The sequence below is a fragment of the Struthio camelus genome, chromosome 3 (assembly GCF_040807025.1).
Source record: "Struthio camelus isolate bStrCam1 chromosome 3, bStrCam1.hap1, whole genome shotgun sequence".
In the NCBI taxonomy this organism is placed as follows: Eukaryota; Metazoa; Chordata; class Aves; order Struthioniformes; family Struthionidae; genus Struthio; species Struthio camelus.
Window position 1 is genome coordinate 114501586 of NC_090944.1, and position 27324 is coordinate 114528909.

At 44.2% G+C, this 27324-nt stretch overlaps 1 protein-coding gene and 1 long non-coding RNA gene across 9 annotated transcripts in view; both read left to right on the forward strand.

Moving 5' to 3' along the window:
- RPS6KC1 (ribosomal protein S6 kinase C1) overlaps window positions 1–5045 on the forward strand; it is an 87839-nt gene extending 82794 nt beyond the window's left edge. For 5 of the 8 annotated variants that reach the window (XM_068939813.1, XM_068939814.1, XM_009668987.2 and 2 more), the window contains one exon: window positions 2442–5043. In XM_068939813.1, the coding sequence (XP_068795914.1) occupies window positions 2442–2552 (111 nt within the window). In that variant the 3' untranslated portion in view covers window positions 2553–5043. Of the gene's footprint in view, window positions 1–2441 lie in introns of all 8 variants that reach the window. The other 3 variants (XR_011140423.1, XM_068939815.1, XM_068939819.1) reach the window with 3 other exon arrangements.
- Window positions 5046–6026: 981 nt separating this feature from the next.
- On the forward strand, window positions 6027–16182 carry LOC138066854 (uncharacterized). Its single transcript, XR_011140425.1, has 3 exons — window positions 6027–6566; window positions 13326–13497; window positions 14553–16182. It is a non-coding gene; the product is annotated as an uncharacterized lncRNA (long non-coding RNA).
- Window positions 16183–27324: the final 11142 nt, after the last annotated feature.

Consider the following 27324-nt stretch of genomic DNA (forward strand, 5'->3'; position numbering starts at 1 on the left):
TCATGACTGAGAGAATAAACTTGTACATACGGAGCGTCTTGAATTTCAAGTAATGCAGTCTTCCTTCCTATAGTTAATTTTGAACTAGCTGAGGAAGTGGAGCCTGGATCTGACCTATTCCACTTAAGCAGAATAAGTGATATATGTGAACTGTGTTGTTTGAATGAAGAGTTATCTGGTGAGTGGATACATAAATAATGACATCACTTAGATCGAGATTTTAACAGAGCAGAGTGAAAAAATAATTATTTAAGAAAACCAAGCAAAGGGATTTTGAAAATTCAGCAAGTCAAAAGATCCAGTGACAGATTGATTTCTGTGCCGTTACTGTGAAACAGAGGATGGAAATGGAACAAGACATTTGGACCATCTATTTTCATAAGATGACTGAAATTCACTGAAAGAGAATGCGTGCATCGGTGTGTTTGTGGCAAGGGCAGGGAGGGAAGTCCCATTTTTGTATAATCTGCATTTATATTGTTAGATGGTAGCAAATTGTTGCCTTTGCCCACAGGTGCTGCATGACTTAAATGGATAAGGTAGAGCCAAGCCCCATTTGATGAAGAGAATTCCTGCCATCTACTTCTAAAACTGAAGACAAATGAAGTCTTCTAGTCCACCTCTCCCTGACAGTGCAGGATTGTCCTCCATTGCAGATTAGTGTGTTGCTAATTTTCAAATATGCCAGAGCGGTCCTTTTGCCACTTAGGGTTTATAGGATATGTTACAAGGCTGTATCTGTTCAGAGAACGGTTACCTAAATGCCTGTTAGGTTAAGCCGTCTCATATAGGCTGGTTGACTTATCAGGTGGAGATTCAGCTAAATGAGCTAGTAAATCACATTTTTGTTGTGTGACTATCCAAGGAAGCTGCCATTCATTGTTGAGGAAGCCTTGTCAGGAAAAGGAAGAAAGCTCTCTTGGCATGGTTAGCAATTTGTCATTGCGACTTTCCTTCCCCCCCTGCCAAGGGTAAACAGGTCAAACCATCACAGAATAACTCTCAGGGATCAGCGTTCAGCTATACAGAAAACTGTGTCAAACAGCATGGCTTCCAGTGCAGGTGACTTCATTGTAAACACCTCCTTCGTTTAGCCAATTTCTATGAAAACAAGAGATTCTTTGTATTCCTCATGCACTTGGAAAAGATAAAGTTATTATTTTATGTTAGGTTGATATTTTGCATCCAAGATTTTTTTTCGGGTACCTCCAGCCTTTACTACCAACAAAGAATGCAGCATGATTTTTAAATAGATATCTATTGCAGTTTGTGGTGCATCTACTTTCTAAGACTGAAGTTCTCCTGGAAGGAAGAACTCCAGAAAACAAATGTCTCGGCTTGCTTTCCCCCTTCCGGCACCTGTTTTATTTTAGGAGAAGGCAGAAGGGCAGTGGCTGCATCTGTTTCTGCTAGCTTGAGGAAAATCTGAGAACAGTACTTTTCACTATCACCAAGTTATCTTTACTGTGTGATGCTATGATTGCAAACGCCAAAGCCATCTTGAAATGTGTAAATTCATATGTTTATGGATGTATGCTTATTTAGATGTTGAGCGCGTTAAGGTATGAATACACGTTGTTCCTTGTGACAACTGGGAGAAGAAGTTATCCTATTAGCTACTGCAGAAAAAACAAGAAAGAAATCAGGTCTTTGTAGTGGGTGTAATTGACTAGAATATAAACAGTTCTCTAAAAGTGCAAATATTTTCATGTGTCTTTATTAGTCTCTTTGGAGTGTTGCCTTTGCATTCCCTTTTATATGGATTGGTATCTTTAAGCAGTTAAAAATACTGTGATGTCCTTTTCACATGAATTCAGCATGAGATGTACAACTAAGAAGCAAGTGCGGTGCTGAATTTTATGAAATTTCCACTAAGCCAGTACACTGTCTTCTTCACTGGGATTTCGATTTTTCAGTTTGAATCCTTTTGTGGAACTCTTTCAAAACATTTTTAGGAAATAGAGAACTGGCTATCGTATTGTGGGTATTTTAGCAGCAACTCATGAAACTTTAGCAGAATCATGAAACTTATGAAACTTAAAGTTAGAGACCATTGTCCCTGTTGTAACCTTAACTCAGTGGTGCGAGCAAAGGTTAACGTGAAGCAAACACAACGTCCAGAGTTCTGCAGATGCAGGCTGTGGCTGCTCTTCTCTTTTTAAAATGAGGTTACACTGAAAATGAAGTCCCAACGAGCAGTGCTTCAGGGTATTGCATGCTGTGATCAGTAGTCTCTGAAGACTGTAACGCTGAGACTCCAGGAAAGGAGAGTCTTCCATTTGCTGGATTTTAGGAATTTCAAGTATGCTTTGCACTCTTGAAAGTAACTCACAGAGCGGGAAAACGGTAGGATGTCCCTTACCTTAGACCTTTCTGGAACTTTTAAGCAGTTGTTTTTGTTCTTACTTACTGAATCATACATTTTTTCTTTTTGTATCAAGCTTTTGCAGTTTAATCCTGCAGAGCGTCTTGGTGCTGGCGTCGCTGGTGTTGAAGACATCAAGTCTCATCCATTCTTTGCCCTTATAGAATGGGCAGATCTGCTGAGATGAGATGCGTGCCCTCTGAACAAACTCAGGTCAAGTGGACAAGCTTCTCTGGCACAGAAGCACCCTGACTTGCTTCCCGAAGATGTCCCGAATCACTTGGACATGATGACTAAAGGACGCTGGAGTAATCATGCCAAAAGTGAACACTCTTAACAGGAATCACTGATTATACAGGGTGCTAGTTTATTTTTACTGCAACTGGCTGCTGTTTGTGTGTGTAAACCTTTTCACCAAAGGGTGGTTTGTGATGAAACTGCTGGGTAGCATGTTTAGCACTGCCAGCTTGTCGGCTAAGTAGAAACAGGAACACGCTCCTGGTGCTTTGTCTGATGATGGAAGTGTCTACAGAATGTGCCAGTTGAAAGTGTCTTTTATAGTGTCAATAGACCATTTCCCTCTGCTAAGTGCAGCTGTGGGGGGGTGGGAGGAAGGAACAAATAATTTATTAATAGTATATGCTGAATAAAAATACTAAAATGCTTTATGTGAAACTTGACACATAAAAAATAGTGCATCCATTAAAAATTAAGAAAGCTGTTGCTTAATACTGTGGAATGCTTCTTTAAAATGGCATATCATTTCAAACTGTGGAAAGAGCATATAAAAAGCAAACAGTCCTGTCAACTGTTGTACTTTGTTGGCTGGCAATGTCTCCTTAGAACTCTTGACTCCGTTATATTTGATGAGTTACATGTCAGAGTCGCTACGAAAAGGGAAATATTTTCCTTAGCCGGATATATACTGTTTTAGCAATCTAATGAGGACCAAGAGAACACAATGCTAAATAAATGTATGGATTACAAAAGAAAAAACTCTTCTCTCATTATTGCAACTACCACTTTATGACTTAATGAACTTTACTTCCTCTAAGTGTCCTCTCTTTAACCACTTCTTGTGAAAAAAACCTTACTGCTCGTACACTTCTGCTTGAGGAAGCTTCTGAATTCTTCTGTTTGTTTGTTAATAGTCTTAATAAATGAAAGAAAGTCTTCACCCTCCCTGCTGCACTAGTGGCAGGGAGAAGCCTGGGATTTGCTCGTGCCAAATGACTAAGTGACATCTCCGGGCAAACCCTAGTGGGTAAGACTTGGGAGTAGGCCAATTAGCTGACCTGTTTGTTTGTTAGTGAGGCCTGAAGAATGGGAAAAGAATATAAGACATGCAGAATATTTTTGCTGTACACAGCTGTTGCTGCTAACCAGCCATGCTTGTATGGGTTCCTGATGTGTGCACAAAAACTGTATGTGCCGATTCTTGTGCAGATTATGGATATGTGCTCTTTTCTAAATATTCCCTTCTCTTTCACTCGCTCTTTTTTTCTTCTCCCCAGCTTTATCCGGAGAACAAAGGGCAAATTCCTTTGGGAAAGTGAGGTGACAGCAATGATTATTAAATTTACAACCCCCCAAAAAGTATCCCCCCCCCCCAACTTGTATTTTAACAGTGTATTTTATGGGCACTCCCAAAAGTGCATCTGCACAGTCTCCATCTGTTAGACACCAGGTCGGTGTATTCAAATAAAGTGGAAAAGGAAAATACTTCATTTAAACAAAGGAAATCTGGAAACTTTTTTTTTCCTTTTTAAATTATTCCACTCCCCTCTTTTTTTCTTTCTTCCCTTTCTTGTGATCACCAAGCCAGCAGAGGGGCTGTAACAACACTGTAGGTTGTAACCAGGTCACTAGTATCATTGCCTACGGAGTGCTGTCCAAGATTACATCACTCTCAGAAACTGTGTTTCAACCTACCACCCTCTGGCTTCATAACAGGAACTCCCTCAGGTGAGCCACAGGAACAACGTCCTGTGCCGAGCTGGTAGGAAATCTCTGATGCTGAGACCAAGCTGATACAGAGCTTCCTTCCAGCACTGCCCTGGCTGTGACTTTGGAGAGAGCTCATTGCTCAAGGGAAGCCTCCCTTCCCTCTGCCACCTGACTCCATCCCTGGGGTTCTCCAGTCTCTAACGCTACCAGATAAATGTTGTTGCCCATGTTGACCCATCCCATTGCATTTGCTTGGCAATAGCTGTAAAAAAAGTTTTCCACGTTACCTTTGAATGCTCTCGTTCAGGTTGTGCCCACACTAGTTGCAAGCAAAGGCAGTGCGAAGTGGCTGGAATCTGTAAAAACAGAAAGAGAATGCTGTTCTAGCAGGAACCAAATGACCATTCATTCTCATGAATGCAGAAAGCATTTGATTTAGTTAAGGACATAGAAATGTTTATTTTTCAAGTACAACGTAAGTAGTAAGGAAATCTAGATCATAGAGATTGGAAGGAATGGAGCACCTGGCAATACCACTTGTCCTAAACAAGCCTTTGAGATGTTACTCTATTTTTCATAACAATACAACTGAATCAAAAAATAGTTTTACTAGAGCAAGCACAGTTTGGAATTGATTACACAAAAAAGTCTGCTTCTATCCTTTTTTCCTTTAACACACATTATGCTGTATTGGTGTTTACATGTACTCCTTTAATAAAACCTGTCAAGCCTAATTCAGACCTTTCTGAGCTTTACATTTAGTTCTTGAAGACAATGCTTTCTACCCAATGAATGGTTTTTGTCCTTTGCTTTTATGACTTGGAAAATATTCGGAATTTCTTCTATTTGGTGCCTCCTAGGAAGCCCTGTTTTGCTTACTGCAGGCTGATCCAGTTACCGCAGTCCCTTATATCTTACGATCTTACACTGTTAAGTAGTGTAAAGTCCATTCCACCTCCCTTCTGTTCCACCTAATGGCTGATATAAAAACAAATCAGTGCTGCTTTGTTCAGAGGAATTATTGAGAGTCTATGAAAAACAGAGCAAAATAAACCTATAGATTTTCTTATTCTCCTCCTGTGGGTGTTTAGGTAAAGCAGATAACACATTTAGGACATTTCACAGCGGTAATTCATTGCACCCTCTTGAACCAGTGCATAATGTTTTTGTGTCGTACCAGCGAAAACTCACGGACCAAGTATGTGAAGGTTTGTGTTGAGCAGAATTGCAGTGAGGCAAGTTAGAGCCCCTACCCAGAGCTAAGTAAGAAATTGCATCTAATGAAATGTAAGGGGGCATAATTTTGTTCTCTTTTAATGGCTGTATTCACAGCTTCTGTACTTATAGCACAGCTCCTATATCTCCTGTGCAAATCACCTCTCAGAGAGCAGTTCTTGTCATGCTGACTCTCTCTACACCTCTGGGATGCTGAGTTGGCAGGGTTATCTGCTCTGGAACATCTACTCGGCTCTTTTCTTCATTTCTAAACCTGTTCCTTGGCGTGTCCCTGCAGCGAAGGGCACTGGGATGAAGAAGGCTGAGGAGGTCAGCCTTTTCTAAATGAAGCACTCAGCATAACAACATATAGGGAAGTGTGAAGTAAACCACTGTGGGCTTTTTTGAGTGTGGTGTCGTTTGTTTTCTCAAGGACGCTGAGTAGGAAGCTGGAGAAACAGAAACTTCCTCTCTAGAGAGATTTATGATAGTGATTTAAGCAATAAAGTGGCAAAGTTTATTTGTTGATTTCTTCACATTTGGGCTTTCTGCACGGCCTGTGTTGTGCACTGGATTCTGCTGTTCCTGGGCCTTGGCTCTGCCCCATGCTCTGAGTGTGGTAGCCTTTATGCTGGGGCCGTGGTTGTGTCAGTGAGGAACTGGAGAGCTGCTTTCAGTTCGTGGCCAAGCACCCTGAAGTCCCCTTGCAGGCAGCAGGATCTGCAGATGAAGAATACCTCTCACAACTGGCCCTCAGCTCTCTGTATCTTTTGTGAGCAGCATGTAGCTTTTCAGATCAAAACCCACAGCTTTTTGGCAGGTCTAAGTTAAACGGACAGGATTTCTTTGACTCGCTAAGGTGCAATGGGCTGTTAAATGCTGCCGCTTCCCTTGCCTTGACAGATCGGGAGCGAAGGAGTTCCCGTCCTCACTGCCTGCAGCATCCTCTTGGTCCTGTCAGAGATGCCTCTGGAAAGACTCGGCCCATGGCCCGGCTCACAGGCCATCCCCAGCCCGAAACCTAACAGACTTCAGCATGGTGAGTTGGATTTCTCTCCATCGCTCTGCAGTGGGACATGTCACAGTGTAAATCTACAGCATATATATATTGTCAAAGGCATGTCAGGGTGCAATGGGTGCCATGCTAAGCCTAGGGATTTGGCCACCCCATGTGCATGAGGACTTTCAAATGGTCTTCTCTTCTGGACTAGACTGCGGGTGTCATACTGAGGCGCTGGAGGAGGGCAAGTTACTTTGACAAGGTTATGAGGCTGGGATGCATCTCATGCGTGGTGGTGCCAGGGTGTGTGAACGTCTTGTGTGTGTTCGTGGGGTGTGGGAGGTGCGATGGGGGAGCAAGGACGTGGCCGAACAACACTTTTGATCCTAGAAGCAGCAGCAAGGTCTGCAGAGGTGCAGGTCCGTGCTCGAGCAGGCGAGGGCAGCTCCCAGGACGGGGGGATTTGGGTGCAGAGGAGAGGCTTGGAATGGGAGAACAGAGCCAACGGGGAGCCTCCTGGGGGCAGAGTGCGGGATGCGGGCAAAGCTCGCAGGGCAGCTGCTATTGGCGGCGGTATTTTGTACTGGCCCTGTGCAGCTGTCCCCTGCATCATGGGGCTGGTGGAGGTCTGGTCGCTGCCTGAGCCATCTGCAGGAGCACAGCTGGGAGCCCTGGCCCCGAGTTGAGGCATCCACAAGGAAACTGGAGCGTCCCCGGGGGGAAGCAGTTCCGCCTCCTGCTTGCTCTGTGCAGCTCTGTCCCGGCACCTGACGCTGGGCCGGGGAAGGCTATTCACAGCGCAGCAGAGAGGGTGCCTGCAACTCTGGGGAGCGGGTGATGGCTTAATGTACTGCCCTGACACGACTTTGCTGTCTCTTGGCAGACTAAAGGAGCTCCTTCTCCAGACCAGCTCTGTCTCCATCTCGTTGGCCCAGGGAGCTTTCAGATGAGATTAGAGCTCTTCTGCCGGAGGGCTGCTGTGATGGGTAGCAGGGCTGGTGCACGTGCGCGAGTGTGGGGCAGTGGGAATTAGCTTCCTCCTGGGGAGGCTGCAGGCAGCAGCCTTGATTCTTTGCTGCTCAGATCCTAAGTTTGGCAAACCTGGGAAAAGTCCTTCTGGGAGCAATAAGCTAGACAAGCCAATTGGCAAGCCATGCAGCTGGATGAAGACAGGGCAGCCAGGAAAAGAGCAGATGTTGCAGTGGTCAGTCATCCTCCCCGGCACAGCTTTTCTAACCTAGATCTGCTTCGTAGACTAGGCAGTTTTGCCTCAGCATGGCCTCACCTCAGGAGCCACACGGGATCAAAGAACAAAGTTATGAACTGAAATAGATGTAAAGTGGTCTAACAAAAGGCAGTGCCTGTAGCAAGTGGTTCTGGTGGCTGTGCTACCCGATAGCTCTTTGCACGCCACAGAAAGGGCTACTGAAGCAGCACCTGGGGACAGCAAGCGAGGTGTCCTGTGAGTCTGGTGGCAACGTGACACAGTCGAGTATCACCACAGCATCTCCCCTGCTGTTCAACCAGGAGTGCAGCTAGAATGACGAAGAAACTGAGTTTCTTCTGCTGCTTACATGGCTGATAGGGTCCCTCTCTTCCCTCTGTGCAAACCAGCTGGCCTGTTTTCTTCCTCCGCTGAACTCCTCTGTCTCCTGCTCCACCAATTTCTCGCGTACCCTTCCCTGAGCAGACTCATTCATCTCCAGGGTATTTTATAGATTCTCGTGTTCAGCTGCCTTAGTCCATGTCTTGTGTTACGTCTCTCAACTGCGGTTGCAAATTTTCTTGTCCTTTCTGTGCCTTTAGTTGAAATGTCATCCCCAAACACTGGGACCCAGGAGTGGATTATTAGATGCAGCTGTTATCCCCACGTAATGATGAAAACAGAGGATTACTCCCACAAAACGAAAACACAGGAGTCATAAAAGGGTTAGGAAATTGCTTACCCCAGCAGCATGTGAGTAATGTGAGTTTTATGGCACCCTGCACAGTGGTGGGACAACTAGGAAGAAGTTTCACATGAGAAGGGACAAGGTTGCGCCATGATTTAGAGCATGCTGCTGGCTAGCTGTGCTCCACTTGTATTCTTGCCTCTGCGCTGCGGTCTGACGTTTGCCAGTTCATAATCCTCCTTTACGAACCAGGCGTGGATAAGAGCTGCTACTACAGCGTGGATCATGAGCCATCAGCATATATTGTTTCTCTAGATTTTTCTCCCTCTCTCCCCATTACTCTGCCTCCTTGGGCTCCTTCCTTTACAGCCTCACCCCTGCTTTGACCTCGGAGACGTCCCCTGGGACCAGCCCCCCTGGCCCTGTCCTGCAAGAGCCCAGCAAAATTGCTATCCAGGAAACCCAACTGAGAGGCAAGTCTGGGTGGCAGGGGCCTTGGCTGCAGTAGTCCTCGCGGCATGCCGGTGCTGTGGGGGCTAGTTCAGCCCTGGCGTCTCCGGGTCACTTCCGGCTCTCCGTGACACTGAAGAGAGTCCTGAGGTCGTTGGCTTTATAGGGTAAAATAAGTGGGCGGCATGGAGTCCCGGTCGTGTTAACATTGCTGAGAGTCTTCCCAGTGACATTGCTGGGGCCAGGTCACAGAGCGAGGCCAAATTCATGAAAAGAGGTATGGCGAATTTATTTGCTTTCCTACATTAAACATACCTGGGGAGTTTCATCCTCAGCGTTAGAGAAATAAGCTTAATTTTGTGTGTTTGTTTGCCTGTTTTTTAAGCTTAAAATCCTGGACCAATGCAGTTCACGTGGCTACCCAGTTACCGGCCCCGGCCCGGGCAAGGTGTGCATCTCCTCTCCCTCGGCCTTTGCTGTGCCTCTGTGTCGCTGCCTGTGCCTGAACCGGTCACCCGTTCCCGCAAAACGCCAGGTGGCAGAGCCGCCCCCCCACCCCGTCCTCCTTTTGTCCCCGTCAGCCGCCGGGGTGAGGATCGGCCGCCAAGCGGAGGCGGCGGGTGCCTTTCCAGGCCCCAGATGCCAGCGCGTGGCAGCATCTGGCGCGCTGGCAGGCGCCGGGGCAGCGGTGCTGGCTGCCGGCGCTTGACGGGCGCGCGGCTTCACTCAGGACGTGGTCCCGACCGGGGACGCCGGCAATAATTAAATGTACTGCCGGGCGTGAATTATGGGGCAGGGCGACCGCCGTCGGTAGCGTTGCCGACTCCAGGCCCGGTTTTATGTCCTGTTTGGGAGCGTCTCGCGTAACCTTACCTTCTTGTGCTGTTAGCGTTTCAGGTGCCTTAAGGCATGGAGCTCCTTGAAAGAGAAATACAAATCACTAAAAATGTAGAGATAAAACCCTCTCCTTAGAGGCCATGTGTTTGGCACGGGAAACACATGATAACAGCTTGCTTTAGAAAGGTGACATTTCCACTGAAGGCTGAATAATAAAAAATGCATTCTAAAAGCCGAGCTTTTCTCTGTCTTCTGATATATTAGACTTTTGTGATGAAGACAGCTTCTGGGACTGGGGAATCTACTGCTTCCTTGAAATATATGCGTGGGAGCTCTCGCTGGCCCTAATGGGTGTCGCATGTGGCTCTGGCTGTATTAATGTTGGCAAGCTCTACTAAAAAGAATTGCTGGTAGCCTTTCACATGCCATGAATCAAAGCTGTCTTTCCTCAACTTCGTTTTAGTCCCGGCTCACGCGTGTAGACAGACTTGCCTAGGGTTAAGTCTCTTTTGATACTAAGACGGGTAGAAAAGACTCCAGTAGAATTTTTCCAGCTTAGTTCAGAGCTTGGTGGTGAAGGACTCTGGAGGGAAGGGGAAGGAGGAGACAGCTCGCCAGCTCAGAGAGGCCTCTGAGGGTCATGCTGAGTCTATGTTATTAGGCTGTGGCGAGGAGAGGAGCACTACTGACAGACAGCTGTTTGACTTGTGCGACTGTACAGTCTTTGCTGCAGATATGCATAAATACCGAGACTATGTTGACAAATTCCTCGTCCGCACAAGACAGTTAAGCCTGACTGTTTAATCATTTGTGTGCTGTTACATCTGGAGCTTCAAAAAGAAGATTCGCACTAAGCCACTGCTTTAGAATATGACGTGTAAGAAACGTGTAAACTCAAAGCAGTTTCACATGAGACTTTCATGGTCTGTCTTTATTCAGACCCTGTTAGAAATACAGGGCTGTATTTTTTATTACGATTGATTTTTTTCTTTTTTTGCCAAAAAAGGTATCATTTGTTGTTGTTTAAATAAAAAATCTGCTCACCCGGCTCTTCTGCTTTACAGTGCAGATAGCAGATCTCTTGGCAGAACTTAGATCCTGTCTGAGATACAGCACCAGCCGCCGCGCGGCCCCGTTAGGAGTCCCGCACCTCGGCCTGCAGCGTGTGCGCAGAGGCACGTGAGGCTGTGTGTTTTGGTTCGGCTTTTCTGGCACAGGGATATGGAACCCGTGCTACTGGTCGCCTCCTGTCCGTAACTCCGGGGGTGGCTTTTGACCTCCCTGCCGTTTCACAATAATATCCGCCTTAATACCAACATACTATCTTGTCACATTGTTGGCCTCGTCTTTGGAAATATAGTATCTAAAATTAAAGATCTGCTTCCGTTTTGGAAATTTTGAATTGACCTTTGTCACTTAAATAGGGAGAGAGTGGTAGAAGTCTGAACCTGTTCTAGCAAAGTTAATGGGAAAAAAAAGGAGATGTCTTTTGAGGCTTTCTGCAGATCCTATTTGCACTGTACTGTGGTCTGCTCAGAATAGTTCTGGTGTGTGGCTAATTTTTTAAGCAAAAGAGATACTGCTGAGGGATCATCAAAAGCAAATGCCTCATTGAAATGTGAGTGTATTGTTTAGTCAGATAAAAACTTAAAAATAAAATGTCAAATCAGTTTTTAGAGACACTGGTCACTGTACGTTCATGTTGTCAATGCATGAGATGGACTGTCTTTCATGAGTGAATATAAGGGGGTGGATACTTAGAAGTTGTTGGCGAATGACAAGCTGTCTGTCTTAAAGCTGCAAATACAGATGGAGCTGAACCGGTGTTGCTGGTTTTTGCGTTTTTTTAATTAGCTTCCTATTAAGTGCAGGGAAAGCCGATGTCATCTCTCATTTTTATTTTTAAAATAGTAATAGCAGTATAGGAGGCCAGATACAATGAGGATTCTCACTCATTTATATGAAAGATTCCGCGTACCTCCGTAGGAACACTTAGCTTGGTTTAAAGTCATTTTTATATGACTAGGCTGCAGAAATCAACAGGCAGAAGAAATCAGGCTTCCACTGGTTTCAGAACAGATAGGTAATTTTTTTCACTGATTTAACTAAACCAGCATAAACACACAGTCTTATGAGTACAGTACAGCTTTGCTTATTGACCAGGCCAGATATTAAGCCTCATTAGAGGCTTTTGAAAACTGGACAGCTCCTAAATTATTTCAAAATAAATTATCTCATACTCTCTCCGTATGCATGCTTGGATTTTTTTCAGTTATCAGCCAAGTAATTTACTGAATGTTGTCTTTACTGCATGCTTCATGTGGAGGCAATTTTGACTCTGAGTTGTTTTTTGGTCTTTTTCAAAATGGGACTTGGCTCTCACTTGTCTCCTAGCCACCACGGAAGGGACTGTTTGCTGTAGGAATTTTGGCTTTCATTCCATTCAGGTATTTTAAAAACATGTAGTCTTCTTTTTAGTATGTTCCCATACCTTGTATGTTGAGGTCCAAGAGCTGTGCAAGTTTATGGGGCCAATGAAAATATTTCCAGACATAGAATAAATATTAAAAAAAAACTTGAACATAATTAGGAGCTTTGGAAGTAATAAGAACTTTCTCAGCTCAGGGCACAAGCCAACAAGATAAGGCTTTTTTTTTTTTTTTCAGACAGAAGCTTCCCTTCTGTCTTTTCTTTCATCCTTCTAATAGGAATAACAACCCATCTTTACATAAAATTAATAAAATAGCTTAATTACTCAGCCACTTAAATAATTTTAAAGTGCATGACAACCACAGGGAGCAAGAGACAGGTTAGTCTTTTGGAGGGATTTAGAAAAGGTAACCTCAGATACCTATCTTAGTTGGCTAAATTTGGAGTCTGCCTTCACAACAGAGCTTCCAACAGGTGACTGAGAGCCGTTCAGATTTCTTCCAATCTGCATTTTTCGACCCTGCTGCTGGTAAAGCAGCCGTTGCTGCTGCTGGTTTTTTTAAATAGGATTTGGGGCTGCATGCTAGCTCTTTTTTCTGCGTAAAAAAAGAAAGCACAAACTATCCCTGCCCATGGTGGGAAGGATGCGGTCTCCATCCCAACTCGGTGTGAGGTGGAACTGCTGGAGAAGGACACTGAGCCTCAAGGCTGGGGGTTGAGAGAAAAAAAGCCTGTTTTGTGTTCAGAGAAATACTCAGTATTTCATCATACTGCTGGGGTCTTGTACGACTCATATACAAGCCTGAAGGAAGGAGCAGCCCTGGCCTCAGAAAAATGGTAGTTCAAATAGCAGCCTTATATCAGAAGTCTGAAAAAACATGGCTGAAGCCACGATATGCAGTACTATAGGCCCTGCTGGGCTTGGGCTGTCTGAACACAGGTGAAATTGGCATTTTAATCTGTTCTTCAGGTGCTGGATATGTACCAGATGCTTCCCAGCCCAGTAGTATGCGCACAGTGATAAATAAGGTGAAGATAATTTATATCTATTTTCCCTGCACGTTATTTCTATTTGTAGTTTTATTTCTGGAAGGGTGGGAAGAAGAGGCAAAGGAAACCCTTCTGCTTGTCTGAAGAGAGCTGAGGAACCTTGCGCCCGTTTTACTCACTTATTTTTCTTGTTCCCGAGCCCCTGCCTGGCCATCTCCACCGCCGTTCAGGTCGCAGGCCCTTGGCAGTGAAGAATGAGGGCAGACAAACACCGTGATGCTGCTGTTAGGACATTCATCCTCACGAGGACGCTTCTGTGAAGCTGAACCTGAGTTCTCCCGGTCTAGGCACATCTCACAATAACTTGCCAGGTAACAGTTCGTCCCTGTACCTGTCCGCCTTCTCCAGTGGTGGGATCATTGGATCATCCCACCATTCCAGACGGACGTGCACCAGGAGCCCAGCGAGACCAGCTAGCCTCCTGCCTTAATGTGCGGGCGCTCAGGTGTCTCCATGGTGGGAATGTGAGTGGACGATGTACAGCAGGTATAGCCTGAGTAGTGGGTGACCATAACCACGAGCCAAGCACCATGGCCCTGCGTGCCTCCCCACCGTGGGGAGGCCACCAAGATTGCTGCTGGTTGCTGGTCTGCCACTGGGAAGTCTGAGGGGTTTTCTAGCAGGGGACAAGCCTGGTCTGCAGTCATCAGTGAACAAGCGTTTTCCTTGCACGTGCATGGCCCATTTGTTATTAAGCAAGCTGTATTGCTACTGTGCGTCTGTATGCACAAAGTTTATTTATTACAGCCCTTAATCAGAGCTGGGTCAAATGTATCTAAGGAAAACATAAATATGCAACAATGGACTTTTTAGTAATTAAAATTGTAACTCCTTCTCTGAAGTCTTGATTAAACAACATTAAACGTCACAATGCTGTGACAAATGTCTATTATCAACAAAAATCAAAACAGGTATAAACTGCTAAAGGAATTTTTCCTTGAGTGGTCAAATTTCACTGCAAACACAAAGGGTCAACTTGTGACACTTGGCTTCTGTATTCTGCTCGTAAGCGTCCCTGCATATTTGCTTTGCTCTGTCTGTCTTTTTCCTCCTCTGTTCCCCTCTCCATATATCAGTGTCGGGGAGTTCAGACATCACAAGGGCCGGTGGGTTTTTTATTATTATTGTAGTGCCTAATGTGGAATTTAGTATGAGCAACACTCCTTCCTGTCGGTGCTTGGAAACTCTTTTGTGTTACGTCCGTCCTTTCTCTGAAGTAATCGCTCAACTATTTCTAGCAATAAAATATTCCTCTCTAGCCCCATCAGATATGTTAGAAAGATTAGTGAAACATCTGAAGGCCCAGTGCAGCTAAGTTAAACAAAACTTCCATGGGCTTCAATGTATGCCTTTTATTTTGCTGCAGATATCGCCTGAGGACACAGTATAGGAAAGAGGCACCCGGATACCGCCTGACAGAAGTGAATGCTATACGTTAGAGCAAGGCTACCCGTTGGGACAAAATAACTCGTATGAGTGGTCTGCCAAGGGAGAGGGCCATGAGAGCAGGAGTACGGGGATATCTGCTTCCTCCTTCTCCATTTTTTTGTTAGCTTTGTAAACGCGACACCAAAGATTTGTCTAAAATTTGTTGCAGTACTGAACAGTGGATCCGTCCCTCCTGTCAGCCAAAAAGGTAGTGAAGTCCTTGTGTTGCCACAGCTGGGGAACTGAGACGAGAAAGCATTTTTAATAAGGCAGTTTAAAAACCGTATTTGGTGCCAGCGCCTAAGAAACACTTAGGGGAAGGGCAGGTTTTACGAAAAGTATTTAAACACGTACCTGACTAAAGATGGGAGAATTCTTTAGAAAAGAATTCCTTCTCTTCCCGCCTAGGGAAGGCAACTAGCCGAACGGGAGCTGAAACTCCTGACAATTATTATGGAAACCTTACAGAAAAGGGAGCTGCTGTCCGTGCTGCCTTGCGGGTTACCGCTTGCGCCGTTAGGAAGCAGCCAGACCTTATTTTCCCTTCAGTGGTTACTGCGACCTGGCTTAGGGAAGCAAGAAGTCCGTCCGCTGGAACTGAACGCGCGGAAAAAATGACTTTCCAGGCTTTCGCGCAGGTAACCGCTGCACCGCAACGCGAAGCGCCGGGAACGAATTACGTGTTCCTTGGCCTTCGGTCCCCGCTCGGGCGGGACGGCGGCTCCCGCTGGGGCTGCGGACGGGGCGGCTGCCCTCCCCGGGCCCGGGGGCGTCCCCTCGCCTTCGCCCGCCGCCTGCCTCCTCGTGCCGCCTCCCGTGGCTGCCGGGCTGAAAAAGAAAAAAAAAAGTTTACTTCAGTTGGAGGGTATTTTTGGGCACGGCTGTTTTATTTTATTTTATTTTTTTTGTTTTTGTTTGACAGCCATGACAGCCTCTCCTCATTATTATGGAAAATACAGGGTTGGTGGTAATTACTATCTGAGTATGAATGGGAGCAGGAGTGGGCATAGCCTGCACTGGCCTTTCTTTGACAAGGTATAACTTTCTTCTGAATTTCTGTGTTAATTAATGCTTATTTAAAAACCACTTTAATTGGCAGTAAACACCTCAACTTTTTGTACTCATTAAAATGCAGCCATTGATGTGTGATGGATTTTTTTAAAGCTTAATTAACTTTCTTTCTGTATATATAACCTATAATAACGACAAATACTGGAAACTGCTGCTTTTCATTTCTGCCCCCCTCACGCGGCTAGCGCTTGAAGAAAGGCTAGAAAAATGTATCCTGACGTGGCCGGGAGCGGGGCGGGGGGCTCTGGGCGCGATTATTCAGCCCCCTCCCAGAGCTCCCGTGGAGGCTGGGAAGCGGCCGGGAGCGGCGGCCGGTGCCCCGCGTGTCCGCTCCCACGTCCGCAGCAGGGGCCTGAGCTTCTCGCCCGCTCTTCCCTCCCCGTCTTCCCTCGCCAGCCTGAAGGGGATGCCCCGTTCCCCACCTTCGCTGCCTGTCCTGGCCGCTTTTCTGCATAAGAAAGCTGCGTGAAACTTCTTCTCGGCTAAGTTGGCAAGCCTGCTCGGTCCGGAAAGAACAAAGTGTTTCGGGGAAAATTGAAGTGAAAATTGATTTCCTCGTTCCTTTGCTGTTTTTAAAAGATATTCCCAGGTGGGTATTTCTGCCTACATGTGTGTAAGTGTGAGATCAAATGAACTAGAGAACCTGAGACGGTGCTTTTCCCTTTCTTTAACGTTCAGCCCACGATTAAGCCAAAGAACAAGACTTTGTGCAAAACTTTCTAGTGTGCCTAAGTGTGTTACAGTTTCACGCTGTGGTTTTTAGAAGTCTCAGTGCTTCGGACAGTAAAAGTAGACTCCCAAATCACTTTTGAATGTGGGATGTTGGTCCTTTTTGAAACTGTGCTTCTTAGTAGACAGTGGAAATTATAAACAAGCATAGCCCATTATAGTAATTCTTGTAAAATCGGCAATTTGCTTGATTCAGCTATTACACCCAGATCATTTCCCAGTTTTCCTTTTTTGCAGTCTCTGGAATATTCATACTTAAGCTGGATAAATGAGAAGTGTGAAAACAGGGAATCTGGTTTGTGAAGGCACCTGTGCTGAGTACGTTTTAAATGCATAAAAGAATGATCTCATTTCCAAAAGTGCTGAGCTGCTCCCCCCCCGACTTCTGCTATCTTCATGGAAAAGCAAACTTGTTTAAGACACCTTGTAAAACAATCCTTAGGAGGCTTGCACTCTGTGCACGCTCCTTAACCCAGTCATAATCTTAATGCTCTTCAGTTCCTTTCTCTTTATGTCTCTCAAAGAGTCATTAGTCTCACCATCTAAATTCCCTGCTGCAATAATAAGCTGAGATATTCCCTCCTGCTTTGTAAACTGTTGCAGGAATCTGCCGCTCTGTGGTGACGGGCATAAATCTTTACAGCTGCGGTTTACCATTCAGTAAAGTGCCTGGCTTTTGGAAAGGTACAGTATGAAATTCAGTAGGTAATTGGGCAACCAATCTTGTTCCCCACATTGAGGGTGCTTTTCACATGCTCTCCTGGGTGGCTGCATTCAGATGGAGACTTTCCGTGCGCTCTCATGCCGTCGCCTGCATCTGCTCTTTCAAGCAGGCAGAGATCAGGCCTGTGGCCGCGCGTGCTCCAAGCCTTGCTGTAAGGCTTGCCGAGTTTCTGCTGCCGCCTAGTTTTCCTGTACATCCTGGGAAGAGAATAAACAAGATATGCATTGATTAAGAACTTGATTTCTCTCACGTGCTCTAGGTAACTCAATTAGGGTGTCAATATTTAAGCATTTGAAAATATATATTCACATGGCTAAATGTGGATGGCATGCAGTATCCGAACAGTAATGCTAACTTTCTTCCTGGGCTGATTTCAAGGCTATCATTAAAATAAAATGTTACTGCCTGTTAATTTGACCATGTCAATAAATAAAAATGCCCATAACAAGTGTATGAGGCTAATTATGATTTTATGGCTGTGTTGTTCTGGTTGATAGTTGTGCTGCCGGCTTGCTGGGTCTTTATGTTTCAGTGATGTACACCTCACTGATGCATAACATGTAACACCTGTTGATGCATTAAATGTTTAGTCCTGGCAATTGGCCCTCACATCATTTCTGGGTACCAGAGCTCTGTGTAGCGGCCTGCAGCTGCCGTAATTAGGCTTTCCTGGTTTAGAAGACCTTTTCTTAAAAGAAAACTTAAAAGTTTCTGAAATGCCGCTGAAGTTTCCTGAAAGTCTGTGGAGCAGGCCAGCATATTTTCTCTTGGAAAGGGGCAGGCTTACAGCCATGAACTGGTTTGTCCTTGCCTGTGGCTGAGGGCCATGTCCTGGAATAGGATGCTGAAGGCTCAAGGCATGGCTGGTCTTTCTCTCTCAGCATGTTCCCACCAAGCACACGCTACTAGAAACACTACCTTTTCCCCAGTTCGTGGTTCCATATAGAAATATGTGAACTATGAAATACAATTGGACTATTTGTTCAATGCATCTGGTATCTCTTCTTGACTGTGCAGTACCAGGCCTGTCTGAGAAGCACATCTATACAAAAAAGAATTATGAAATAATTTTCTTGTAGGTGGAGTTTCCTGTTAAGTCCAATTAGTTTCAAATTTTGCTTTGAAATGTAAAAGATTATACCCTTCTTACTTTTGTTCAGTTGAACGGCTCTAACTTGATCTACTTGAATTATGTTTTTTGAAATCCTGTTAATATCTTAGTTTAACAGGATTTTGTGACTGTGGGTTGCACAAGCCCATTTTTAACACTGTGCTTAGCTAGAAATACTATCTTTTGCCTGGAGTGCTGGCTCCCATGCTAAGCTCCACAGAAGTCCATGTTTGCTTTGGCCTTGTCTATTAGGAGAACCACCCCAGACTGACCAAGGGGGTAGAGGTAGGTTCCAGTGAAGTGATGCTAAACAGGGTTTAATGGCAGTTGGAGCCACCTTGGAGTTTCTGTTTAACGGAAGTTCAGCATCTAGGTGAAGAGGTTCCTGCTACCTATAATGAGAACATTAGAAATATGTTCTGTTATCTATAGTTTTAAAATAATCCCTGCATTAACAGGACAACAGTGTTACCCATCAGAAACAAAAAGCAGGTAAGCAACCTCATCCTTAGTGTGCGATCTAAGAGTAGTTTGGGGCAAGGGGAATTTAGCTAGCTCATGGCGCATCAGCAGAGCACAGGTGTATCGAAGGTCTTCAGATAAAAGTGGCTAATTTAAATGAACGTAAAGAAAAAGGACTGTCGGGAGAGGTAGCATCCCCCCTGCCACAAAGGTAAGGGGTGTGCCTGGGAAATAATTGGCATTAACTAAGCTCAGTAGAAAAAGGGAAAACAATCCCACAAAACTCACAGAGAAACTTCAGATTTGAAGGCAGACTTTCAGAGTAAGACTATTAACAGTTCAGGAGAAGCCATATTTGAAAAAGTTGTTTGCTACCTGGCTTTTCTCTCAGTTTCCTTTCCTTGGTACCAGATTCAATAGATGTACACAATCAATAATTCCAGGATATAAGGCAGTAGTTTGGTTTCCCGCCTTGGTCTTGCCGTGCTGTAACATTTCAAAACTTTATTCTTCAGAAAACAGCATGGCATCCTGCAAAAATGAAAATAAAGCTTGTACAAAAGACTCTACCAATATTTTCCATTGCGTGCAATGGAAGAAATGTATAAGAGAGCAAAGATTAGTGCAGAGAAGAGGGAGAAAGACCTGAATAATCAGTTTCAACCAAAGGGAGGTATTTTCTGAAAGCAGATTCAAGGTTTTTTTTTTTTTTTTTTGGTTGCTTGCCTTTTGGCAAAAGTTCCATCCGAAAGCAAGCACCAAAACACTCTGAAGGAAAAACTTGAGGTTTTAGTTTCCACGTGGCTCCTGAACTGGTGCAGAGTGCAGTTGTGGGTGAGTTTGCCCCTAGCCTGCCCTCAGTGCTGGGTTGGGTTTGCTGGGAGAGACTGTTAGCCTGGCAGAGCTGTGCATCTTCCTGGCTCCGGGGGTCTTCCCACCTCTGTGTCTATCTGCACAAACTGCGTGGAGCAAGTTTTTTTCTGCGCATTGAACCACTGTCAGCCATTTGGTTTTACCTCTGATTTACTTGTTACAAACATGCAAATGTCTCTCGACTTCAGAGATTCGTTCTCTAGATTGCCACGGTGGTATCTGCAGCTCTGGCCAGCAGTTGGCACCCAAGCAACCAACCCGAACCAAATGCCTTGACCCACGAGACCTAAACCATGGGTCTTAAACGGTTCAAAATCTGAAACTCACGTCTCTTCCTCTACAAACTGACCTGCGAATGTACAGTGAGAATTGCTGGACTGAACAGGTCAGAATTGTTCAGGAGCCTGATTTGGAAATCTCTGGGAGCTTCTTTTGTTTCAAACTCCACAGGGCTTCAAGTGAGTCTCTGGAACTAGAATTCAAGCATTTGAGTTTAAAGATGCAGTTAATGCCGTTGTGAAAGAAGGACAAGAAAATACCTTGAAGTTTTCAGTAAAAAATCGTTCTTTGATAAACCTATCATCTATTGCATTCTTTTATTTTGTCGCTTGATTTGTAAAATGCCTTAATTTGTAAAGTGCCTTCTCTCTAATCAGACATCACAGACCCTATCTAGGCACTTGAATAATTTTTGGACGGATTAATTTTTTTGTTGCAGCACAGGTACTTTCAGTTTGAAAATTTCAGCTTGCAGCACATATAAGCTTTCTTTCTCAGTAGAGTATATAACTACTGCTAGTAACACATCACTTTTTAAAGTGAAAATTTCAAAAAAGGGAATGTGATGTCAGTTTAGGGCACCTGTCTTGCATTTCTCGCTTTCAGAAAGCATGGAACAAAAGATTTTGTTGTCATCTGTGTCTTAAAGACTTTGTTTTCCCCTAGTACTTCTCTCTGGTTCATTCCCTTTTAACATATGCACTGCATTTGGTTTCGGTCTTGCCTGTCGGACTGGGATGGAGTGCTGCCACACACATCTGGTACCTCTTCTAGACTTACCGATAATCCTGATGCTCTGCGGTCTGGGCAAGGCCATTGAGAATGTCATACTTTTTTTCCTCAGACAAAGTTATAGAAAATCAAAACACTGTGCACATAGTTTAGAAAATTACTAATTTTTCATTTTTTTGCCATAACAAAGTGGTAAAAAGTTTGATTTTTGGAAACTGGAAAATAGTGGTTTTCAAATTCTTTAAATATTCTCCTTAAAAAAAAAAATCCTTTCTCCTTATCCTAGGAAGAGAAGAGTGAAAAAGGAGAGAAAAGCCAAAAGCAGAAAAAAATGGATTTTTTACCAAATAACTTTTACCAAAATGAAAAATTTCTATAAAATTGATTTTGTTTAACAGGCTATTTCTATTTGATTATTGTTTTTATTTTTCAATGGCAAGTTATTTACTGTTTTCTTTTCTCCTCATTGTGTGGCCCCAGGCCTTATTAAATGTGTTCTATTCAAGCCCTGCTCTGAAGACAGAAATATTAATTTCCACATGGGCTTTTCTATAGAACTCATCACTATGGTAACTGAATGTTTCATAAACATTAATGAACTTATTTTCACAGCACTGCAGTGAGGCATTGGATGGTGCTATTATCCCCATTCCATGACGAAGAATTGAGGCAGAAAGAGGTTAAGTACAAAAGTATTCACTAATTTTAAGTTCCCAATCTGAGATGTATGGTCTGATTTTTCGGCAGACTTAGCTAACAAGCTGTTCAAAGCACAGCTCTCATTGCCTTCACTTGCAGCTGAGAGTTCAAATTTCTTTGTGCTCTCTTTACTTGGATAGAGACCACTTTAAACCAGTTCACAGAAGGGCTTTTTAATTTCTTCCCTCTAAGATAATCAGAAAGAACTGAAATGTATTAAGTGTAGCCACGTATTCTTTCTATGTATCAACCGACATGACATAGTTCACATGGTTTTATCCAGACACCAATTCCTAGCTTTGGTGTTATACCTAAAATAAGAAATAGTCCTATCCTACCTGCTGAAAGTTTTAAAAGGCCTTTGCCCTGGTAGAATTTATTTTTAATTTTCACTAAAGAGGATGAAAGCACTAAGAGTCACTTGTTTTTAGGTTAATTTGAAGGCTAGTGATATAGCTACAAAAAGTTAAATTGGTACTTGGAACCTTGGACCTTTATCCAGACAGAGCCACTCAGTTAGAAAATCAATCCATCTCTCCTTGGGAGTAAAGATATCAAGCAAACTAAACGTATTAATTTTTTCTTTTTGTTATATGGCATTTTTCAAACAGGTGAATCAAAATATCTCCTTTCAGACACACTTGAACTTTGGCAAAGTTCAGATTCATAGTCCTTGACCTGCAGATAACTCCCTAAATAGGAGAGGCTCCATTTAAAGGCAGTGGGGCTTTATCGTGGCTAAAGAGCAAGGCAGCTTGAAGAGCTAGGCCTTAATTGGCATCAAAACATATCACTCGGGCGGCTTCCCTCATTAGATCAAAATCTGCAGGCTCCTGTGCCGTTCTTCTCTTTTTTCTCTACAAGTTAAATAAAATGCAAAGGCTACACTCAGATCTTCCCTGAGAGATTTACTTCTGGAGCAAACTTTTGCAGATGTTTTCCAAAGCAGTGGTTTAGAAAGCAAGGACTGACCCCATCTTAACCACAGAGGTGCAAACAGGCTGCTGTAATATTGTGTTGTTGAATTTTTCTTCCAGTGCCGCGTGAAAGAGAGCTTGCCCTTTTCCTCAAATCTCTCCCCAATCGAGAGATGAGTGAGCCAGTAACTACAATATCCAACAGCTTCACCAAGTCGAGAATGTGATGTCTGTGTAATAACGCTCAATTTTACACACTTCAAATCCATTAGTAGCAATTACCTTACCTGAGGTGTTTTGAGTTAGTTTTAGCACAGCATTCTTGCAGTTGGTAGATAATGAGTGTAATAATGTATACAGCATTTTCAAGTCTCTGTTTTTAGCTACAATAATGCTATTAGGATTCTATTTAACAAATGTGTGCTTCATACTGAAAGTTAAGACTTTTTTGGTCATGTTCCCCCCACCCCTCGTTATCGTACCTCACGTCCTTTTTTATGCAGTGCTGGCTTTCCTGCAAGAGAGGAACGGTGTTTCGCTCACTATACTTGTGCAAAGGCAGCAGGGCCCGGTAAACAGAGCACAAAAACAGGGCTCGGGAGAGCAGGGTTTGACTTGATCTCTGCTGTGGCCAGCTGGGCATCACTGGGCAAGCCACGTTGCTGCTTTCTGCTTTGCCCTGCTCGCCCCGGAAGTGGGGGCACCGGCAGCGGGTCGCCCTGCGCCGGGCCACAGCAGGAGCCCGGCTGGCACTTCTCTGCAGGGCTAGGGTTTCCCTCTCTCTGCCCTCCGAACGGGAAAAATAAGACTGTGGGAAATCCACCGCTGATCTAGGCTACCGCCTGAACCAAAGGATATTGCTAAGCTCACGCCTTAGTTTTCTAAGAAACAAGATTTTCTTGGTTTTGTCTTTCCAAAGAACTCCTTAACAGAGAATGAGAAAAGGGCTTGGGAGATAAAACTGATGCTTTGGTAGATGTCACTGCATAGGTCTTTAGCGTAGATCATATCAGCAAGTTAAAAATAACTCTGAAATGTTGCAGTTTTCCTTTCATATTAAATTGATCGATTTAATGAACCAGGCAAACTGAAGTAGCAAAGAGTATTTGCCCTGCTACACAAAATGTTTTGAGAATCCACCTTGTGCTTGCAGGTGATGTGCTTAGGAACAGGCGGGATAAGGGCTTGGAGAGCGGTCTCTGTTTTAAAAGTCAGCTGCATGTCTTTGGTGGCTGTGCATCTTCTCTCTAGCTCTTTTGCACTTAGATGCTCTTTTCAAAAAGCGAATGGATTCTTCCAGCACTGAATTGATCTTTCCCACCTTTTAGCTGCTCTTGCACACTGGTTGATGTCCTGACAGATAAGTTATAACTGCTGGCTCCTTTGCAATTAAAAGGCACTCCCTCCTTCAGGCTGCCCAGGGCTGAGGTGTCCCCCAGGGGTGACATGGGGCAGAGGGGATGGGGAATAAGAGGCACCGTGGTCCTGCACCTGTCCCTTCAAATACCTCCTCCCGGCCTTGCACCAGTGAACATACGTTCACCAGGTATGGGATATGCTGGGTATAGACTCGATGGAGAGTGGCAGAGAGCTATTTTGGTACCTCTGAGCAGAGAAAGCTGCATTGAATTTTACCTCCCCAAGGACAAGGTCAGATGATGGAGATGCACCAGCCACATGAAGATGACGTTGCCTCTGGCTGCGGAGTAGGTGAGGTGAAGGGGAGCAGAGCCCGTCCCCAACCTCCCCACCTCCCTCCCTACGGCCGGGGCAGGTCCTAGACGCAAGCAGGGAGCCGTGCAGGCAGCCAGGCCATGTCTGCCTGCTCCTGGCGCCGAGGCGTTCGCTTACCACCTCCTGGCCTTTTCTGCTGTGAGAGTAATGGTCACCTCCATCCGTCTCTGGCCCTGGATGCCTGCTTACTTGACAAGGGAGCCGAAAGCTGTCCCTGTCCGTAGCCTGCAAACCAAAGGGGAACTAGAGAGGCAGGTATCGCCTCTCAGTCACAACATGCCCAGTCTGCTCTGGGGTCAGCACAGGAAAGCGCTGGCCCTGAGCCCCTTGCATTGTCATAACCTACCCTGCAATTAGTAACAGCACATCCAAGGTTAGTAAATTCTGATACCCAAGCTACATAGGAGGAGGGTGAATAAAGGACAGTGGTTGTGTGCAGTATAAGCTGTTGCCTTAGACAATGCATGACCTCTGAATTAAAAAGACCAGGATTAGCAAAGAGCTTTTTGCATTATTGGGCCCATTTATAAAAAGCTTTAGTCCTAATTGTATGGAGCACAGAGCTTTAACTTGAACACATATTGGTTTTGTAACTTGATCCCCATATAAATCAGACAGTGAGAGTGGAACAATTAGGGCCTTAATCTACTGGAACTACACAGTATCTTTAAATATGTATTTTCCTGATCATTACTGGTTTTACAAGAGTCAATTAATTTATATTTCACAGAAAAATGTAATTAAATCCCAAGATAACATGACTGTGAAGTGAATGAGGAGGATGAGGAGCAGGGAGGGGAAAGGCTGCTCCTTGTGGAGCTAACATCAAACTTCGTGGCATGTCATTAATAGAAATGAAATGTATCCTGTTTAACTTTATGAAGTACAGAAGTCTGTTTTTTTTTGGTTTTTAGTTTCATATTGAACATAAGTGAGGTCATGAAAAGAGTTTGCTGCTGTGTACTTTCAACTCAGTTTGCAAGAAAATCATAAAATGTTTGCTAACCAATTTAAGTACTTGGAAAAGACTAAGGCCTTGATGTTGCAAAGAGCCCAATGCCTTTAGCTGGTCACCTAAGGGAATCCACTTATGACTCTATTACCCAGTAAATTAGCAGAGTGGTTCAGTCAGGTATATTTATCATGAAGAGAACTGAAGATAATTAATACACTGCATTGAATGCAAATTGCACCCACAGCACTTATCTCATTTTCAATTAGCACAAATGTTACAGCACTGCAGGCTTGTTATGGTTTTACCATGGGCTGGGTAATTAATTTCTGTGAGCTACATATCAGACACCTGATAATGCGGTTTATTAATAAATGTCACCCCAGGTATCTGTTAGGAGAGGTAAATAAATTAAATGTTCAGTTGTCTGCCCTGTGCAAATCTATTCTTACACCTCATTGCATCTTTTCACTTGTTTGTTTATCAACGAGAATGACTACAGAGATTACAATGGCAAACAAAGGAATATGATGAACAATAATCTGTACCTGCAAGAGGCAGCCTCTCCAGAGGCAGCCCAACCTCTTGTAGCATGGGCACCACCAGGCTAGTGGTGCTTCCCTGCCCTGCCCTTGGGAGGGATGGACACCACCACGGCTCACGGAGGTGAAGGGGACCCACAGAGAGACCTCCCAGTGGGAGAGAAAACAAAAGAGCCCCCAAAACACTCCACTTCTGAAGAATGTGAGAACCGGTTATCAGTATATTTTACTTTCTATAACTCTGCTCTTCAGAGTGTTTCACCACACCTGCCAGAGCCTATATTTAAAGCCATAACTGCCAACTTTCTCACAGCTCCATGTGATATTTATGCTAATCAATTCCTGGGGTAATTTCAGGTTTGTGGCTTTCCTATCCGCCCCGACCTCTGCTTCAGAAACGAAGGGTAGGGAAAGGTAGGTGCCATGGTGCTGCTTGTCCCTCCGCCCACTATTTTTCCCCAAGGTTTTACCATTATTGTGCGTTGCGAGGATGCATGCGCTGAAGAGGAGTTTGCCTCTGCTGTACTGTATGGGATGTGAGGAGTGCATGGTCCTGGCTGGGGCTTGGGGCACTCCTGGAACAAAATTATAATGATTACAACGGGAATGAAATAGCCATATATTCTCTGTTCTGGTGCAGGCTTTGGAAAAATAGAGATATATGAGGTTACGTGATTTCAGCAGAGCTGCAGAGGCTGAAGCTCAGTGGGATACTTATGCAGGGACAGACTAATGTCAGACAGACCCTGAAAACCCTGTTTGTTTTTCTTTTGATTGGATAGGTCACACCTGGCAGATTTCAAGACCTACCCCTTCTTTTAAAAGTTGCAGCATCAGTCTCATTACTTTCAGGATAAAAGTTCTTTTTTTTTCTCATTGATTTAGAAATTTGAGCAAGCAATACTGACGAAAATAGTTGAAGTACTCCAACAAATCTAAACTTAAAAAAAAAATCAGTTCACTAAAATCTTAGAAAGGCTGTTAGAGTTGGAAAACGTGAGTAGGTGAACCAAACCTGTTCTGCCTTCTAGCTTCTCTGCCAGCTTCTTTGACTGTTCAGCTAACTTGCTTCCCAGAGCTTTTACACAGATTTCTTCTTGCAAAGAACATCTGCTTCTCTTTCCTTTCCACTGCAGAGATCTGTACCACAGGGGAGGGTGGTCGTGGTTTAGCTAATCTATCATCTCCCCAAGAAAGGTCACAAGCAGGTAGTTGCAGTCACTTTAGCCTCACTAAGCTAACACGACCCCCACTGTGTGGGTGCAATTCTGCTGATAGAAAGATGCCTCATATTAGAAATTTCTTATTACAAGTATAGAACCAAAGCAAATGCAGCTGTACTGGATAAATACCTTTATTCCAATGTACATTAGGGAGCTATTCTGGTATCAATATCCTGGAAAAAGAAATACCTCTAACTGACCACTATATTTTGGTACAAATTGGAGTATAGGCCAAGCTTCAATCCTTTCTGAAGATGAATAGTATTTAAAGCAAAAAATAGGTGCAATGTAACACTCAATTCTATAGATATAGACACATTTAGTAAATAGCCATAGTAAAAGGAACTCATGAATTAGCTCTGGGGAAGGAAGTCTCTAACAAGTGACTCTTGCTGCAATAATTTAAGCAGTGTGAATTTCAGTAAACACTGCTCTTGAGCAAAGTGCTTTCAGCCTTTATGTAGATCTTCACTGTATTTCCTATTTTTTATATGGTAAATAATTTCCATATGCTTCCTGGTAGTGTGACCTACCATCTTACCATCATCTGCCGTGTTCTTTTCAGATTGCAGGACTCAAAAGAAAGTTCACTATTTGAAGATAGGATTTACAATAATGCTTCTTTAAAAATACTGTAGCACTTGAAAAAACAATTAAAGAAG